Here is a 19,885-nt window from a genome sequence, read left to right as displayed (position 1 = left end):
CAGGGTGCAGGGGCTGCAGAGGGCCTGGCTGGGGTGGGGACACTGTGGGGCTCCTCCACGTCCTGCCAGGGTCCTCCTTTTAGCCCGCCACCCGCGCTGGCTTCATGAAAGAAGGTTGGAATCATGAGAAACTGCTAGGGAGTTTTAAATTAAAGAGACAGACTCTCATTACCTTTAACCAGCTCCAGGACGGCTCCTCCTAGCTCCCGCCTCCAGCCACCTAAGGCCGTGGCGAGGTTCACAGAAGAGGCCAGTGAGAGAGAGAGAGAGAGAGAGAGCACGCCAGGGAGTGGGCTTTTATTGGGCAACAAAAAATTCTGGGGAAAATCCCATCCAGTGGAGGTTAAGGGGGGCAGCATCCCAAGGTCAGGGGCGATGATTGGGTCTTCGGGGCAGTGGCCAGGCACGCCTCTGCACGGACAAGCCCTGGACCTGGAGAAGGGTGGGGAAGACTCTGACACCGCTGTGTCCAGGCGCCTCTCACCCAGCCCGGGAGGTGACTGTGGGATGGCCTCCCATACCTTCTGGCCCTTGGGGTTTCTCGCATGCACCTGCGGGTGTGGTGCTGCCCAGGGACGGAGGCCCCAGCGGCCTGCAGCCTGGGCCCTGGCGGCAGGAGCCAGATGTGGATCTCACCCCACGCCGCTGGGCAGAGGTGTCGAGGGCTGTGAGAGCGCCCGGGCTTTGCCAGAGCCTGGCCTCACTGCACCTGGAAGCGGAGCCCACAGTGGGCAGCCAGAGGCCACTGGCCCCCCAGCTCTCCCCGGGTTTCCTGGTGGACCCTGCTGGTGTCTTCACTCCGGTTCTAGCGTGAGAAGCCAGTATCCAGACTCCACAAGCTGTGGACAAAGGAGAAGGGAGGCCGCGTCCCGCAGTCCTCACACTGGGCTTCCCGGGACAGCAGGGGCAGGACCTCTGACGGCTGCTGGACAGTAAGACCCCTCCCCAACTAGTCAGCCTCTCTTCAAGGGTCCAACCTAACTCACTGCTCCACTGAGAGCAGTGGCCTTCCCCAGCCCTCTCCCTGACCAAGGCCCACTGTCAGAAGTCTCAGTCTCCCCAGCCCCTGCACGGGAGTGACAGGGCGGTGATGCTGGCGGCCCCACCAGCCCCTGCACGGGAGTGACAGGGCGGTGATGCTGGCGGCCCCACCAGCCCCTGCACGGGAGTGACAGGGCGGTGATGCTGGCGGCCCCACCAGCCCCTGCACGTGAGTGACAGGACGGTGATGCTGGCGGCCCCACCAGCCCCTGCACGTGAGTGACAGGACGGTGATGCTGGCGGCCCCACCAGCCCCTGCACGTGAGTGACAGGGGTTCGGCGTCAACAACTCCACTGACCACCGTGCGGTTTTCCTTCATGAAGGTAATCCGGATTTTTTTTCACTTAGCCTTTTGCATACGTGTGTGTAGATGAAATGGCTGTGGGTTTGTGGATGTCCTGTGACAAGGGTTCCGGTTTCGGTGCCGGGTCATTTCCTCCAGGGACGCTGACCACTGGGATGGCCCTTCCCTCCCTGCGTGCTGGCGGCCTGTCTGGCTTCCTGCTCTTCTGGAGTCAATCTCTATAACGGTTCCGGGACTTCCCTCCCGCAGGGCTCTGCACGGCCTGTTCTAAGGGGCCAAACCGTTCCGCAGGTTTAATCTGGGGACTCGGATCACACCTGGGCCCTGCTTCCTGGCTTTTGTGTTTGGGCAGAGCAGTAGGTTTCCTCGAGCGCGTGGGTTTTCTGATTTGTCAGTTGTGCTCTCCTGTCAGATCTCTGTATTGAACGGCTTCACAGATGCCCCAGAATGTTTAGATTCAGAGAATAATAATAATAAACACCCAGGTACCTGCCTGGAAATTCAAGCCAACAGCCTCCCCTCATTCCAAGACCACTCGGAACTTCCAGAATAAGACAGCTAAGGGGTTGTCAAAGAAGCGTGGCCCTGGAGCATGGCCCTGAGCATCCCCGTCACAGCCCTGTCACCCAGTCGCAGGGGCCCCTGGGTGTCTGCTCTTGGCAGGCTGTGAGGACACGGTGGGCCTTGCACGCCCGAGCCCGCCCCTCCCTGGACTGCGCCCTTCCCCTTCCCAGGACCTGCGTCTCCGCCGTGTGTGGGCTCACAGGGCCTCCCCTCAAAGGTCTGGCCAGAGCACTTCCAAACCCAGGGACTTTCCCAGTGGCAACCCCCTTCCTGCTGACCTCGAGGCTCCAGGGGGTCTTACGTCCCTCTCAACGGCCATCCAGGGAGGTAGAAGGTCTCCATGCCGGAATAGGGTCGGGGCATGAGGTGTGGGAAGGAGTGAGCCAGCCCTAGCCCAGGGAGGCCTCTGAGGCCATCTACGGAACACTGGCCCCTGAGGGACGAGGGGGTGGTGGCCTGGGGTGCAGCCAGGAAGGCTGTCCAGTCTCCATGGTGGGGGCCTGGGGAAGGGAGCGAGACCTGCCGGCCGTGGGCTTGGGATTCTGAGCCCAGGTGAGCCCGATGCACCTGTGGGTAAACTGGGGCCAGGGGCAGGGCTCCCTGGGGAAGGGGCAGCTCTGCCTGCTCTGGTGACCAAGGGCTGTGCCTGGGCCCCACTGCTGAGAGTCGGGTCCCCAAAAGAAGCAAAGAGACACCGCCGTGCTTTCTGTAAAGAGCGATATAAATATATTTCCACAATTACAACACAATAAATAGGTGTCCATCCCGATGCACGCGAGGACTGCACAGGGGAGACTGTCAGGAGGCCAGGGACGCACCAGGGGGAGGCCGAGGCCAGGGACGCACAGAGGCCCTGTTGTGTTTGAGGTAAAATTTGGTATAATTGTTCCTTTATGGCAGAATCCCTCCTGGACCAGGCTGGGAGCACCAGGGGACAGTCCTGGGCCTTAGCCTGAAGGACGCCTGGTCATCTGGAACATGGCCACCAGGAATGCAGCTCTGCAGGGCCACCTGCCGGGTGGAGAGCCCTGCTCAGAGAGGCACAGAGGGCCACGTCTCGCCTGCCGCCAGCCAGCTGCCTGGGCTGCCTGCCACCCTGCTCTGGACCCCGTCCTTCAGGTGGTCCTCAGCCGCAGGACCCTGGACAGGGGCTCCTTGGCGCTGGAGTAGATGAGGTAGGAGCCGGCCGAGGTGTCGAAGGTCTCCCAGTCCCTGCAGCCGAAGGTGGGGAGGCTGTGCACGGCCACGAATCCCTCGTAGCCCTGCCACCTGTGGGGGGACGGCGTCAGCCTGGCCAGTGTGGGTGGGCTGCTCTGGGTGGGCGGCAGCCTCCCGCCCCACGCTCCTGGCCACCCGGTCACCAGCTCGCCTCCAGACGTGCTCTGGTCCCCCACCTCCCCGGCCACGTGTGGCGGTGTGACGAGCCCTGCTGGGGGGGGGTGGGGGGGGGTTCACCTTGAGAAAGTGGGAGACTGAGGCCCAGAGGGGACGTGGCCCCTAGAGGGCCCCCCAGGACCCTACCCCACGCACCCTGAAACCTGTGGAGGACAGTCAGGAGTCCTGGTGGCTCCAAGGGGTGCAGCTGTGGGGTCACCTTGACAGTGGGGTGCGTGCTGCCCCCACAGGCCCTGAGACACCCCACGCAGCACCGCCCGTGCTCTAGGCCCTGGGAGCCCTGCCCGCAGCCCCGGTCAGGCCGCCCCCTCCCAGGCGTGAGCAGGCCCCAGCAAGGCCCTCACAGAGACGTGTCTGTGCACAGGTGGCCTCGTCCCGCAGGATGGAGTCCCCAGGCGGGCTCCTAGGTCAAGGGCACATGTGGCTTCAGTCTTGATGTTTTCCTGGATCACTTCCCGTAAATGCACAGCGTCATGTCTGAGAGCAGGTCACTTCCCACAGGTTTTCTCAGGTCCCCGTCATCTGAGATCGCTGCTCACAGCCTCCCCTGTGTCCCCGATTCTAACCCTTCCTCCTCCCGCTTCCTCTCAGGTCTGAGGGTCGGCTCCGTCCTGGACCCCCGTGGTCTCTCCCACAGGAGCTCTGTGTGTGAGCCGCCAGCCGCCCCTTCCCTCACTTGGAGGCTGAGCAAAGCCTTATATTTTCTTGCTGAATTTTTACACTTGGATGTTTAATTCACCTAAGATTTGTTTTTGTATATGGGTAGGAACTAGGGTTAGCTTTGTTTTCTGCCAGATGGATGGAAAATAACACAGAATCATTTTATTAAACAATGGATCCGGCTGGGCGCCATGGTCATGCCGGTCATCCCAGCAGCTCGGGAGGCTGAGGCAGGAGGATCATGAGTTCAGAGCCAGCCTCAGCAAGGCCCTAAGCAACTCAGTGAGACCCTGTCTCTAAATAAAAAGTATAGAAAAGGGCTGGGGATGTGGCTCAGCAGTTAAGGCCCCTGGGTTCAATCTGCAGAACCCAAACCAAACAGAACAGTGTGCCCTTCCTTCTGCTGAACACAGGTCACACTAAGGGACGCAAACCACTGGCCCTCTGGACTGTGACCTCCGCACCCCCTTTACATCTTCCCTCACTGATGTTGTGGTGCAGGGATGCAGCGGGCTCAGGCCCGGAGGCAGGTGCCCCCGAGCCACCCCAGCCCACCATCAGGTGTCCATTTTTAGCAAGGACCACCCTGTGTCCACCCCTGTAGTTCCCTCCTGCAGTGTTCTTTTTCAGAGATTTCTTGGCCATCTCTAAAAACTTTTTCTTCCACATGCATTGTCAAATTGCTTGATTGTGTTGACAGTCTACTGCAGTAAGTTTGAAATTCTGAGAAAATTGATGATTTTTTTCCCTGTGAAACACAGATGACCTCCATTTTTAGAGAGGTGGAGCCCTGGACAGGCCAATAAGCAGGGAGCCTGGAGAGTCTCTGGGACACCATTGGAAAGGTGCCAGGCCTGGGAGCCACCTGACCAATTGAAGGTTCTCATGAAACACAGAGAAGCGTGTTCTTCAGACGACCCTGGCCCCGGGCAGCACCCACGGCGGTCATCTGTGTGTGGAGTTCGTGACTCACTGGATAAGGGGAGTCCCCAGGGAAACCACAGCCCAGTCGCGTTTCCTATTCTGGATGCGGAAAGCTTAGATACAGCACCTGGGACCAGGGAAGGTGATACAGGGTGACACCCACTCCATGGCACCGTCACAGAGACACGGGGAGCTGTCTTCGTACATGGTCACGTGAACAGAGGAGCAGAAGCCAACCCCAAGGAGCCAGCGGCTCAGACCTGCCCAAGGCAGCATCTTGTCGGGGGCTGGTGGCCGTGAGGTCCCACGTGAACTTGAGAGGTGGGGGCAGGGCTGCTGACCACTACTGCTGCTACAGGACCGTTCTGGAACTTCTACTAGTTAAGAACACCACAAAGCAATAGAAGCCCGAGAATCCGAGGGGCAGAGGAGCCCTTATTCTCCGATGTGATTATCTCTCTAATTCCTCTTAAGAAAAGCGCTGGGACTGATAACTCGGTCAGTGATGGTCAGAAACACTGCTAAACATCTGGGAGTGACACAGTCCCCACTCATCACACTTAAATCAGTGAAAACACCTAGAAGACGTGGAACAGTTCCGCCCCGGAGGCTGCAGCAGGGAAGCTGGACTCCAGGAACTCCCACCACAGCCCACCTGCTGCACCTCCAGCGGTCAGTCAGCATCGGGCCGTGGCCCAGCACCAGCTGAGGCACTGGGAAACACTCCCCATGGCCTGGCCCTGCTGAGCTGGTGGCCATCTGCAGGGGAGGGCGCGTGGGGAGGAGGAGGCTGGCCTCGGCTGGCCCTTACCTGTAGATAATACTGTTCACTGAGAAGGATTCTCCATCGAAGGAGTTGGCGACCACCAGGAAGTGATCTTCCCCCACGGAGAAGAACTCCCAGTCCAGGGCGCTGCAGAGACAGTGGGGGTGAGGGCTGAGACCGGGTGCCCGGGGCCGAGGCCGCCTGGCATGGCCATGCGTGACCACCTCACCCCCCGACCCATTCCTGCTGCCACTCATTCCCACGCTGGCTTCACTCTAAACGTCACCCCAAGTGTCCAAGGTGTGCGTTGCTCTGAACCTCACTCTCAGCAGGAGGCCTTGATGAACAGCGTGGCTTCCATAGGGGTGTGGCTCCTGGGCCCTGCTCTGCTGCTGGAGCCAGGGTGACCCAGGAGGCCACAGGCAGCTCCTTCCTGGGTCTGAACCAGGTGCCACCACTAGTTCTTACTCCATCCTGAGGATTGTTTTTCTTTTTTCATGAAGAAATCCTTGAGCCATCAGTAAGGTGACATTGTGCACCTTGGAAATCAATGACCGAATGTGGTGGGCATAAAGGGAGAGTCCTTCTCTGCCTGCCTGTTTCTGGGAGCGACACTGCAGTGGTCTGGGGTGTCCCTTCCGCACACTCTGTGTTTCCACCGTGATGCATGGTCGCCGAGCTCGTGGCTGGCGCTGGATCCCAGGACCCCAAGGCACCCCCCTTGTCTTCCTCCAAAGAGTGGGATGCTCGCTGTGTCTCCAGGGTGGGACAGGCTGGCCTCAGGAGGGGCCTGAGAGTGTTCCCTGAAGGACTCAGACGTTGAGGAAAGCTGGGGAGGCCCTGCTCCCTCTGGGGCCGACACTGGCCTGGTTCTGGTTTTACACGTGACGGACGAAGCCCTCTGTTCTGGGGTCTGAATGATGCAGACTCAGCCACGTTTTCAAGCAAGACTTAGAAGTCCCTCCCCAGGTCAAGCCTGGGGTGGCTACAGCGGCTCAGCTCTGGGGCCGCAGGGGGCACTGCGCAGGCCTCAGTGCCCTGCAGAGCAAGCTGGACTGGGCCCAGCACCAGGCGGCCACACTGACCCTGTCCACACCGCCAGCCTCACTCCTGCCTCAACAAGCCTCTGTCTCCTGCAGTTGCTGGGCAGGGCGCCGACACAGGGGAGGGGACCTGCCGTCGTGGCTAGAGGGGTGGCTTCAGGAGCCACTGCAGTGGCCTGGGGCCTCCTGTTTGTGGCAAGCAGACCAGCCACGGCTCCTCGTGGAGGTACCGCTACCTCCTCCCCAGAGGGGCACAGACCTGCCCCGGGCTCCTCCACACAGGGCAAAACCACAAACGTGCAGAGAAATTGCCCTCCGTGCAGGGTCAGCCTTGGAACGGATGCCAGGCCCAGCATGGTGGCCTGCTGCAGCCGGTGTGCCCAAGCAGAGTGCAGGTGAGCCCGCCCAGTACCTGCAGGTGGGGATGTCCTGGAACTTGACAAAGGCCTGGGCGGTGACGTTCAGCTCGTAGATGACGGAGTTGATGGTGTAGGAATCGTTGCGCAGCTGCATTCCCACGTCGTAGCTGTGACTGTTGGCGACGGCGAGGAAGAGCCTGTCCCCGATGCGGAAGACTTCCCAGTCCGCAGCCCCGAGGGTCTAGCACAGAGCAGCGGCCAGCACAGCAGGGCCAGTGAGCCTGGGCACTGTCCAGACAGACCCCAGCAAGCCACCCACCATGCCCAGTGCCACTCACAGGTGTCCCTAGGTGGCAGCCTCGAGGCCACTCCTGCATGGACCCGGGCAGGTGCACCACCCCGGGGCCCACACCCCCTTCCCCAGGCAGGGCTCCCATCCCTCTAGTCCCTCCTAACACCTGGAGCTTCCTGTCCCTGGTCAGGGATGTGTATGGAATTCTCCTGACCCTACAGACAGAGCCCGCTGTCTCTGTGCTGCCCCCACGTCACTTGTCCCCTCGAGGGGGAGGGGGAGGGGGAGGGGGAGCCAGGTCTTTGCCGGAGCCGGTTCCACGCGGCCCATGAGAAGGGTGTGTGGATAAGGGGTGGTGCAGAGGGGGGGCCTGAGGAGCCCCGCCAGGGTCCGAGCCCTCAGAGGGAGGGCCAGAGGCACAGCAGGCAGCGCCCTGTGGGGCATTGCCAGGAGGGTGGCACAGGGGTGGGGATGGGCAGGAACGCGGCAGCGGCTCGTGCAGGGTGTGGCCATGGGGGTGCACATGCTCTCTGGGGACTTGCCGGCTCAGCTCCTAATCGGCAGAAGGGTGAGTGTGGCTGGGCCCTCAGTGCCAGGGGCTGAGGAGGGCCGGGAAGTGCAGGCTTCGCTGAGACTGAAACTGTGGCTTTTTCTCCTTGACCTCCTTTCTGGTCCTGGTGGAGAGGCCTGTGTTCCACTGGCCCTCCCGCTGGTGACTGGGCAGACTGCACGGTGTCCCCAAGAAGCCCACCCCGTCCCCAGCCTCCAGAGGGTGCTGCAGCAGGTAGAGGTGGGACCACATCTCTGACCACCTGGTGTGGGATCCGCACCCCAAGGGCCTGAAGGGCGATCCAGGAGGGGACACGCACAGGCAGAGAGCCCCGATGGCCTTCAGTGCCTCTCAGACCCGTCCACCTCCAGAACCGCAGGTGACAAAGTCCCAGGAGCCAGGGCTGGGCAACGGCGGGGAGGCCACAGTGTCAGCTGCTGCCTGGACCCGGGAGGTGGCGCTGGGGCCTGACCACAGCAAGACAGAGGATTGGAAGACGCCAGGATTCCCACTGAAGCCACGGCAGGGCTGCCCCCAGGAGCAGGACATGCCTGGACCAGAGACCACCCTGGGCTGCAGCAGAACCGAGTCAAACTCGTGGAAGCCGGGCTTAGGCCAGGCGCTCGACCAGGAAGGGAGAGTCCTGCTAGAAGGTGCCGGTCACTCCCGAGAGAAGGAAAACAGAACGCACGTCGCCACCCAATCACCATGCCCAGCAAACGAGGGACGGGCCTGACGCGCAGGGTGTGAATCCAACAGAACATGGGACCTCAGTCAAATGTGGAGCCGGCTGGGGACGTCACAGTGACATGACAAGAACCCACAGGGAGGAAGTGGCGGGAACAAGACAGAAACGCCCAGGGCTGCGGAGGTCTGAGAAGGGCCCTGGAAGTCCTGCGGCAGGAGGACTGGGCATGCAGTCCCACACCTCCTGTAGGGCCAGGGCCGCCCTGACAACCGAGTGGAGAGGGAGCCAATCACAGACGATCCAGAGCACTGACCAGCACAAGAGAGAAAGGCCAGGCCCGGCGCCCACTGTGGTGTGCAGTGCCAGAGTCACCAAGGAGGGGGGACGGGAGAGGGACAGAAAATACAGAAAGTGATGGCCGGGGCTGAGCAGGGACCCTGAGCAGAAGGGAATCAAAAGCCCTGTGCCACCCGCTCAGACCCCTGGGGACAGTGAAGCAGCCAGAGAAAAAGGACAGAGAGGGGACAATGATAGAAATGGCACCCAGCTCCCCACAAGGGATGCCGGAGCTCAAGGGCACCCATCTCCCCACGAGGGACACAGCTCCAGGGACCCAGCTCCCCACGAGGGACGCAGCTCCAGGGACCCGGCTCCCCACGAGGGACGCAGCTCCAGGGACCCGGCTCCCCACGAGGGACGCAGCTCCAGGGACCCGGCTCCCCACGAGGGACACCGGAGCTCAAGGGCACCCAGCTCCCCACGAGGGACGCAGCTCCAGGGACACAGCTCCCCACGAGGGACACCGGAGCTCAAGGGCACCCAGCTCCCCACGAGGGACGCAGCTCCAGGGACACAGCTCCCCACGAGGGACACCGGAGCTCAAGGGCACCCAGCTCCCCACGAGGGACACAGCTCCAGGGACCCAGCTCCCCATGAGGGACACAGCTCCAGGGACCCAGCTCCCCACGAGGGACGCAGAGCTCCAGGGACCCAGCTCCCCACGAGGGACGCAGCTCCAGGGACCCAGCTCCCCACGAGGGACACCGGAGCTCAAGGGCACCCAGCTCCCCACGAGGGACGCAGCTCCAGGGACACAGCTCCCCACGAGGGACACCGGAGCTCAAGGGCACCGAGCTCCCCACGATGGACGCAGAGCTCCAGGGACCCAGCTCCCCACGAGGGACGCAGCTCCAGGGACCCAGCTCCCCACGAGGGACACCGGAGTTCAAGGGCACCCAGCTCCCCACGAGGGACACAGCTCCAGGGACCCAGCTCCCCACGAGGGACACCGGAGTTCAAGGGCACCCAGCTCCCCACGAGGGACGCAGAGCTCCAGGGACCCGGCTCCCCACGAGGGACACAGCTCCAGGGACCCAGCTCCCCACGAGGGACACCGGAGTTCAAGGGCACCCAGCTCCCCACGAGGGACACAGAGCTCCAGGGACCCAGCTCCCCACGAGGGACGCAGCTCCAGGGACCCAGCTCCCCACGAGGGACACCGGAGTTCAAGGGCACCCAGCTCCCCACGAGGGACGCAGAGCTCCAGGGACCCAGCTCCCCACGAGGGACACAGCTCCAGGGACCCAGCTCCCCACGAGGGACACCGGAGCTCAAGGGCACCCAGCTCCCCACGAGGGACGCAGAGCTCCAGGGATCCAGCTCCCCACGAGGGACACCGGAGCTCAAGGGCACCCAGCTCCCCACGAGGGACGCAGAGCTCCAGGGACCCAGCTCCCCACGAGGGACACCGGAGCTCAAGGGCACCCAGCTCCCCACGAGGGACGCAGCTCCAGGGACCCAGCTCCCCACGAGGGACACCGGAGCTCAAGGGCACCCAGCTCCCCACGAGGGACGCAGAGCTCCAGGGACCCAGCTCCCCACGAGGGACGCAGCTCCAGGGACCCAGCTCCCACGAGGGACACCGGAGTTCAAGGGCACCCAGCTCCCCACGAGGGACGCAGCTCCAGGGACCCAGCTCCCCACGAGGGACACCGGAGCTCAAGGGCACCCAGCTCCCCACGAGGGACGCAGAGCTCCAGGGACCCGGCTCCCCACGAGGGACGCAGCTCCAGGGACCCAGCTCCCCACGAGGGACACCGGAGCTCAAGGGCACCCAGCTCCCCACGAGGGACGCAGCTCCAGGGACCCAGCTCCCCACGAGGGACACCGGAGCTCAAGGGCACCCAGCTCCCCACGAGGGACGCAGAGCTCCAGGGACCCAGCTCCCCACGAGGGACGCAGCTCCAGGGACCCAGCTCCCCACGAGGGACACAGCTCCCCACGAGGGACACAGCTCCCCACGAGGGACCCAGCTCCAGGGACCCAGCTCCCCACGAGGGACACCGGAGCTCAAGGGCACCCAGCTCCCCACGAGGGACGCAGAGCTCCAGGGACCCAGCTCCCCACGAGGGACACCGGAGCTCAAGGGCACCCAGCTCCCCACGAGGGACGCAGAGCTCCAGGGACCCAGCTCCCCACGAGGGACGCAGCTCCAGGGACCCAGCTCCCCACGAGGGACACCGGAGTTCAAGGGCACCCAGCTCCCCACGAGGGACGCAGCTCCAGGGACCCAGCTCCCCACGAGGGACACCGGAGCTCAAGGGCACCCAGCTCCCCACGAGGGACGCAGAGCTCCAGGGACCCGGCTCCCCACGAGGGACGCAGCTCCAGGGACCCAGCTCCCCACGAGGGACACAGCTCCAGGGACCCAGCTCCCCACGAGGGACACAGCTCCAGGGACCCAGCTCCCCACGAGGGACGCAGCTCCAGGGACCCAGCTCCCCACGAGGGACACAGCTCCCCACGAGGGACACAGCTCCCCACGAGGGACACAGCTCCCCACGAGGGACACAGCTCCAGGGACCCAGCTCCCCACGAGGGACGCAGCTCCAGGGACACAGCTCCCCACGAGGGACACAGCTCCAGGGACCCAGCTCCCCACGAGGGACGCAGAGCTCCAGGGACACAGCTCCCCACGAGGGACACAGCTCCAGGGACCCAGCTCCCCACGAGGGACGCAGAGCTCCAGGGACACAGCTCCCCACGAGGGACACAGCTCCAGGGACCCAGCTCCCCACGAGGGACGCAGCTCCAGGGACACAGCTCCCCACGAGGGACACAGCTCCAGGGACCCAGCTCCCCACGAGGGACGCAGCTCCAGGGACCCAGCTCCCCACGAGGGACACAGCTCCAGGGACCCAGCTCCCCACGAGGGACACAGCTCCAGGGACCCAGCTCCCCACGAGGGACGCAGCTCCAGGGACACAGCTCCCCACGAGGGACGCAGCTCCAGGGACCCAGCTCCCCACGAGGGACGCAGCTCCAGGGACCCAGCTCCCCACGAGGGACCCAGCTCCAGGGACCCAGCTCCCCACGAGGGACGCAGCTCCAGGGACACAGCTCCCCACGAGGGACACAGCTCCAGGGACCCAGCTCCCCACGAGGGACACAGCTCCAGGGACCCAGCTCCCCACGAGGGACGCAGCTCCAGGGACACAGCTCCCCACGAGGGACACAGCTCCAGGGACCCAGCTCCCCACGAGGGACGCAGCTCCAGGGACCCAGCTCCCCACGAGGGACACAGCTCCAGGGACCCAGCTCCCCACGAGGGACGCAGAGCTCCAGGGACACAGCTCCCCACGAGGGACACAGCTCCAGGGACCCAGCTCCCCATGAGGGACGCAGCTCCGGGGACCCAGCTCCCCACGAGGGACGCAGAGCTCCAGGGACACAGCTCCCCACGAGGGACACAGCTCCAGGGACCCAGCTCCCCACGAGGGACGCAGCTCCAGGGACACAGCTCCCCACGAGGGACACAGCTCCAGGGACACAGCTCCCCACGAGGGACACAGCTCCAGGGACCCAGCTCCCCACGAGGGACACAGCTCCAGGGACACAGCTCCCCACGAGGGACACAGCTCCAGGGACCCAGCTCCCCACGAGGGACACAGCTCCAGGGACACAGCTCCCCACGAGGGACACAGCTCCAGGGACCCAGCTCCCCACGAGGGACGCAGAGCTCCAGGGACACAGCTCCCCACGAGGGACGCAGCTCCAGGGACCCAGCTCCCCACGAGGGACGCAGAGCTCCAGGGACACAGCTCCCCACGAGGGACGCAGCTCCAGGGACACAGCTCCCCACAAGGGACGCCGGAGCTCAAGGGCACCCAGCTCCCCACGAGGGACGCAGCTCCAGGGACCCAGCTCCCCACGAGGGACGCAGCTCCAGGGACCCAGCTCCCCACGAGGGACACAGCTCCAGGGACACAGCTCCCCACGAGGGACACAGCTCCAGGGACCCAGCTCCCCACGAGGGACACAGCTCCAGGGACACAGCTCCCCACGAGGGACACAGCTCCAGGGACCCAGCTCCCCACGAGGGACGCAGCTCCAGGGACACAGCTCCCCACGAGGGACGCAGCTCCAGGGACCCGGCTCCCCACGAGGGACACAGCTCCAGGGACCCGGCTCCCCACGAGGGACGCAGCTCCAGGGACCCGGCTCCCCACGAGGGACGCAGAGCTCCAGGGACCCGGCTCCCCACGAGGGACGCAGCTCCAGGGACACAGCTCCCCACGAGGGACACAGCTCCAGGGACACAGCTCCCCACGAGGGACACAGCTCAAGGGACACAGCTCCCCACGAGGGACACAGCTCCAGGGACACAGCTCCCCACGAGGGACGCAGAGCTCCAGGGACACAGCTCCCCACGAGGGACACAGCTCCAGGGACCCAGCTCCCCACGAGGGACGCAGCTCCAGGGACACAGCTCCCCACGAGGGACACAGCTCCAGGGACCCAGCTCCCCACGAGGGACGCAGCTCCAGGGACACAGCTCCCCACGAGGGACACAGCTCCAGGGACACAGCTCCCCACGAGGGACGCAGCTCCAGGGACACAGCTCCCCACGAGGGACACAGCTCCAGGGACCCAGCTCCCCACGAGGGACGCAGCTCCAGGGACACAGCTCCCCACGAGGGACGCAGCTCCAGGGACCCAGCTCCCCACGAGGGACGCAGCTCCAGGGACCCAGCTCCCCACGAGGGACGCAGCTCCAGGGACCCAGCTCCCCACGAGGGACGCAGCTCCAGGGACCCAGCTCCCCACGAGGGACACAGCTCCAGGGACCCAGCTCCCCACGAGGGACACAGCTCCAGGGACACAGCTCCCCACGAGGGACACAGCTCCAGGGACCCAGCTCCCCACGAGGGACGCAGAGCTCCAGGGACACAGCTCCCCACGAGGGACGCAGCTCCAGGGACCCAGCTCCCCACGAGGGACGCAGAGCTCCAGGGACACAGCTCCCCACGAGGGACGCAGCTCCAGGGACACAGCTCCCCACAAGGGACGCCGGAGCTCAAGGGCACCCAGCTCCCCACGAGGGACGCAGCTCCAGGGACCCAGCTCCCCACGAGGGACGCAGCTCCAGGGACCCAGCTCCCCACGAGGGACACAGCTCCAGGGACACAGCTCCCCACGAGGGACACAGCTCCAGGGACCCAGCTCCCCACGAGGGACACAGCTCCAGGGACACAGCTCCCCACGAGGGACACAGCTCCAGGGACCCAGCTCCCCACGAGGGACGCAGCTCCAGGGACACAGCTCCCCACGAGGGACGCAGCTCCAGGGACCCGGCTCCCCACGAGGGACACAGCTCCAGGGACCCGGCTCCCCACGAGGGACGCAGCTCCAGGGACCCGGCTCCCCACGAGGGACGCAGAGCTCCAGGGACCCGGCTCCCCACGAGGGACGCAGCTCCAGGGACACAGCTCCCCACGAGGGACACAGCTCCAGGGACACAGCTCCCCACGAGGGACACAGCTCAAGGGACACAGCTCCCCACGAGGGACACAGCTCCAGGGACACAGCTCCCCACGAGGGACGCAGAGCTCCAGGGACACAGCTCCCCACGAGGGACACAGCTCCAGGGACCCAGCTCCCCACGAGGGACGCAGCTCCAGGGACACAGCTCCCCACGAGGGACACAGCTCCAGGGACCCAGCTCCCCACGAGGGACACAGCTCCAGGGACCCAGCTCCCCACGAGGGACGCAGCTCCAGGGACACAGCTCCCCACGAGGGACACAGCTCCAGGGACACAGCTCCCCACGAGGGACGCAGCTCCAGGGACACAGCTCCCCACGAGGGACACAGCTCCAGGGACCCAGCTCCCCACGAGGGACGCAGCTCCAGGGACACAGCTCCCCACGAGGGACGCAGCTCCAGGGACCCAGCTCCCCACGAGGGACGCAGCTCCAGGGACCCAGCTCCCCACGAGGGACGCAGCTCCAGGGACCCAGCTCCCCACGAGGGACGCAGCTCCAGGGACCCAGCTCCCCACGAGGGACGCAGCTCCAGGGACCCAGCTCCCCACGAGGGACGCAGCTCCAGGGACACAGCTCCCCACGAGGGACACAGCTCCAGGGACCCAGCTCCCCACGAGGGACGCAGCTCCAGGGACACAGCTCCCCACGAGGGACACAGCTCCAGGGACCCAGCTCCCCACGAGGGACGCAGCTCCAGGGACCCAGCTCCCCACGAGGGACACAGCTCCAGGGACCCAGCTCCCCACGAGGGACGCAGAGCTCCAGGGACACAGCTCCCCACGAGGGACACAGCTCCAGGGACCCAGCTCCCCACGAGGGACGCAGCTCCAGGGACACAGCTCCCCACGAGGGACACAGCTCCAGGGACCCAGCTCCCCACGAGGGACGCAGCTCCAGGGACCCAGCTCCCCACGAGGGACACAGCTCCAGGGACCCAGCTCCCCACGAGGGACACAGCTCCAGGGACCCAGCTCCCCACGAGGGACGCAGCTCCAGGGACACAGCTCCCCACGAGGGACGCAGCTCCAGGGACCCAGCTCCCCACGAGGGACACAGCTCCAGGGACCCAGCTCCCCACGAGGGACGCAGCTCCAGGGACCCAGCTCCCCACGAGGGACGCAGCTCCAGGGACACAGCTCCCCACGAGGGACACAGCTCCAGGGACCCAGCTCCCCACGAGGGACACAGCTCCAGGGACCCAGCTCCCCACGAGGGACGCAGCTCCAGGGACACAGCTCCCCACGAGGGACGCAGCTCCAGGGACCCAGCTCCCCACGAGGGACGCAGCTCCAGGGACACAGCTCCCCACGAGGGACGCAGCTCCAGGGACACAGCTCCCCACGAGGGACGCAGCTCCAGGGACCCAGCTCCCCACGAGGGACACAGCTCCAGGGACACAGCTCCCCACGAGGGACACAGCTCCAGGGACCCAGCTCCCCACGAGGGACGCAGAGCTCCAGGGACACAGCTCCCCACGAGGGACACAGCTCCAGGGACCCAGCTCCCCATGAGGGACGCAGCTCCAGGGACACAGCTCCCCACGAGGGACACAGCTCCAGGGACCCAGCTCCCCACGAGGGACACAGAGCTCCAGGGACCCAGCTCCCCACGAGGGACGCAGAGCTCCAGGGACACAGCTCCCCACGAGGGACACAGCTCCAGGGACACAGCTCCCCACGAGGGACGCCGGAGCTCAAGGGACCCGGCTCCCCACGAGGGACGCAGAGCTCCAGGGACACAGCTCCCCACAAGGGACACAGCTCCAGGGACACAGCTCCCCACGAGGGACACAGCTCCAGGGACACAGCTCCCCACGAGGGACGCAGCTCCAGGGACACAGCTCCCCACGAGGGACGCAGAGCTCCAGGGACCCAGCTCCCCACGAGGGACGCAGAGCTCCAGGGACCCAGCTCCCCACGAGGGACGCAGAGCTCCAGGGACACAGCTCCCCATGAGGGACACAGCTCCCCACGAGGGACACAGCTCCCCACGTGGGACGCAGAGCTCCAGGGACACAGCTCCCCACGAGGGACACAGCTCCAGGGACCCAGCTCCCCACGAGGGACACAGCTCCAGGGACCCAGCTCCCCACGAGGGACACAGCTCCAGGGACACAGCTCCCCACGAGGGACCCAGCTCCCCACGAGGGACACAGCTCCAGGGACACAGCTCCCCACGAGGGACACAGCTCCAGGGACCCGGCTCCCCACGAGGGACGCAGAGCTCCAGGGACCCAGCTCCCCACGAGGGACGCAGCTCCAGGGACCCAGCTCCCCACGAGGGACGCAGCTCCAGGGACCCAGCTCCCCACGAGGGACACAGCTCCAGGGACACAGCTCCCCACGAGGGACACAGCTCCAGGGACCCGGCTCCCCACGAGGGACGCAGAGCTCCAGGGACCCGGCTCCCCACGAGGGACGCAGCTCCAGGGACACAGCTCCCCACGAGGGACACAGCTCCAGGGACCCAGCTCCCCACGAGGGACACAGCTCCAGGGACACAGCTCCCCACGAGGGACACAGCTCCAGGGACCCAGCTCCCCACGAGGGACGCCGGAGCTCCAGGGACCCAGCTCCCCACGAGGGACGCAGAGCTCCAGGGACCCAGCTCCCCACGAGGGACGCAGCTCCAGGGACCCAGCTCCCCACGAGGGACGCCGGAGCTCCAGGGACCCAGCTCCCCACGAGGGACGCAGAGCTCCAGGGACACAGCTCCCCACGAGGGACACAGCTCCAGGGACCCAGCTCCCCACGAGGGACACAGCTCCAGGGACCCAGCTCCCCACGAGGGACACAGCTCCAGGGACACAGCTCCCCACGAGGGACCCAGCTCCCCACGAGGGACACAGCTCCAGGGACACAGCTCCCCACGAGGGACACAGCTCCAGGGACCCGGCTCCCCACGAGGGACGCAGAGCTCCAGGGACCCAGCTCCCCACGAGGGACGCAGCTCCAGGGACCCAGCTCCCCACGAGGGACGCAGCTCCAGGGACCCAGCTCCCCACGAGGGACACAGCTCCAGGGACACAGCTCCCCACGAGGGACACAGCTCCAGGGACCCGGCTCCCCACGAGGGACGCAGAGCTCCAGGGACCCAGCTCCCCACGAGGGACGCAGCTCCAGGGACCCAGCTCCCCACGAGGGACACAGCTCCAGGGACCCAGCTCCCCACGAGGGACACAGCTCCAGGGACACAGCTCCCCACGAGGGACACAGCTCCAGGGACCCGGCTCCCCACGAGGGACGCAGAGCTCCAGGGACCCAGCTCCCCACGAGGGACGCCGGAGCTCGAGGCAGCAGGAAGACAGCGTCAGGGTGACTGAGGATAAAGCGAGGACCTGGAATTCTGCAGCCAGGAGAATAGCCTCAGAGATGGGGAGACAAGAGCTTTTCAGATGAGGGGACAGAACTGACCGCAGCAGACCTGACCCGCAGGAACACTGAGGGAATCCGTCGTGTTGAGGGAAAGTGACACCAGGTGGAGACTGGAATCTTGGAAAAGGTGGCAGAGAGCACCGGGGGTGTGGGCGCAAGAGGAAGGCCCTCGCTGCTGGAGGGGACCGTCTGCCAGTGTGGCGCCTGCGACCTCAGAGGACACACACAGCTCAGTGGACGGGGGAAATGTCACTGGTAGGCGCTGCACGGCTCCTGACATGGCATGGTGACGATTCAAAACAGTGACGAGTTAAACAGCTACATGATAGCCACTAAACCAAGACGCGGAAGAGAAGGCAGGCGGAAAAGCACGCGTGTGACACAGGGCTGTCTCCCCGACACACGGAACCCTCACCGTCATCATGGAGAGGCAGGAGAGGGTTAAGTGGGGACAACAAACCTCAGAGGGACAGCACACAAAAATGTGCTCAGAATTGGTGTCACCAGGTAAGTGCAGCCCAAACGCACACGGAGGTGCCGCTCGCCCCAGGCTCTCCCGCAACCGCCCGTGAGGCCAACGCTGGGAAGGACGCAGCGGCCAGCTCTCCCACGGTGTCGGTGGAGCCACCAGGGGTTGCTCCACACACCCGGCTGCTGACCCCGAGCCCCACTCCTGGGCTTTCACCTCCAAGGAAAGGACCGTGGCGCAGAGAGCTGGGTGAGAACGCGGCTGGCGCTCCTTGGAGGTGAGCATGGGAAGCCACCCAGGGAGGCTGGGCAGCGCCCCAGGCACAGCGCTCACACCAGCAGAAACGTGTTCCCGGGACAGCACCCGAGACCCCTGCGAGGCCACTGAGTGCAGCCTCCAGAACGGCTGTCGGTTGGCATCAGCAGGACTGCCGGGGCGGGGAGAGGGGCCGCAGGGGCACCGGGCGCCGGTGGTTCGTGGGTACGCACACGTGTTGGGATGATCAGGATGGACACTCAGACCGTGCTGCATCATGTTCTGGGGAAAGGATGCTCCTGCCATGGGCCTGGCCTCCCAGGACAGGACCTGCTCTGCCTTATGTCCCTGCCGCTGCCCAGGCTGCAGCCTGGACGAGGCACCATTTCAACTGGCCCCAGGCCTGGGTGGTCAGGATCCCACATCCACATGGATCAAGTGGATGGGGGGTGCGGATGGGGGTGGCAAGTCCCCAGACAGTCTCCTTGGTTCCCCGGGGGTGGTGCTGACCGTCTGTCAGGTGGGCTAGGCACAGCCCCGAGGGCTGGCACGCTTCCTGCCAGTGCCCTTGGACGTGGACCAAGAGCCAACCTGACTGAGTGGCTTCCTCTGGCCCCGCGGGGCAGAGCAGAACAGAGGGCAGAGGGGGGTTCGCTCCGCCTGAGCTGGACGTCCACCTCCTGCTCTTGGTGCCAGTGCTCTGGGTCCTCGGGCCTTTGCACGGGGCTCTCGGAGCAGCTGTCTGGTCTGCCTCAGGTTTGGACTGTGCTGCACACAGGCTCTCCTGGGCCTCGGGCTCGCAGTCAGCAGATGGGGGGACTCCCAGCCTCCAGGACGGTGTGAGCCCACCCTACACCACCTCCCCTCTTCTCTCTGCAGACTCCTGGTTTGTCTCTCGGGGAAGCCAGACTGACACAAATGGGAACTTTCAAATTTTCCAGCTGCCCGGAAAGTGGAAGGGGATAGACGGATCCCGAGAACTGTGCCCTGCGCCTGCTTCCAGGCACAAGCATGCTCATTGGGGGTATCTCAGGTCGGGGTTTGGGGCACATTTCTTGAGGGGCTGAGGGCTGCAGCCTGTCTCCATGTCTGAGAGCTTGTGCCCTGTGCCCTGCGGGGCAGGGGGACTGCTATGTTAGGTGGTGTCCCTTCCCCCAGCATGTCATGAGAGCCACGCCCCCCGGATCCCCACTGTAAAGAGGAAGAGCTGAGCCTGGGGTCAGGGATGCCCACAGCACTCAGTGGGAGACCCGCTGCTTCTCCAGGCTCAGGATCTGGCTGTCTCCCTGGGGATACTGCACTGCACAGCCTCAGGTCATGGGGCTGTCCCAGGTAGTCCCTGCTGGGGACAGTTGGGTCGTCTGTGGGACTGTGCC

General features: G+C 65.3%; 1 protein-coding gene across 1 annotated transcript in view; it reads right to left on the bottom strand.

The window, feature by feature from the left end:
* Positions 1-3,025: 3,025 nt before the first annotated feature.
* Tspear (thrombospondin type laminin G domain and EAR repeats) overlaps positions 3,026-19,885 on the bottom strand; it is an 86,653-nt gene continuing 69,793 nt past the window's right edge. The window contains exons 10-12 of the mRNA XM_077110433.1: positions 7,111-7,298; positions 5,701-5,802; positions 3,026-3,179 (exon numbers count right to left, since the gene is read on the bottom strand). Coding sequence (XP_076966548.1) covers positions 3,026-3,179; positions 5,701-5,802; positions 7,111-7,298 — 444 coding nt within the window. The remainder of the gene's footprint in view (positions 3,180-5,700; positions 5,803-7,110; positions 7,299-19,885) is intronic.

This window comes from Callospermophilus lateralis, chromosome 10 (assembly GCF_048772815.1).
Source record: "Callospermophilus lateralis isolate mCalLat2 chromosome 10, mCalLat2.hap1, whole genome shotgun sequence".
NCBI lineage: Eukaryota > Metazoa > Chordata > Mammalia > Rodentia > Sciuridae > Callospermophilus > Callospermophilus lateralis.
This window is presented reverse-complemented; position numbering and strand designations above follow the sequence as displayed.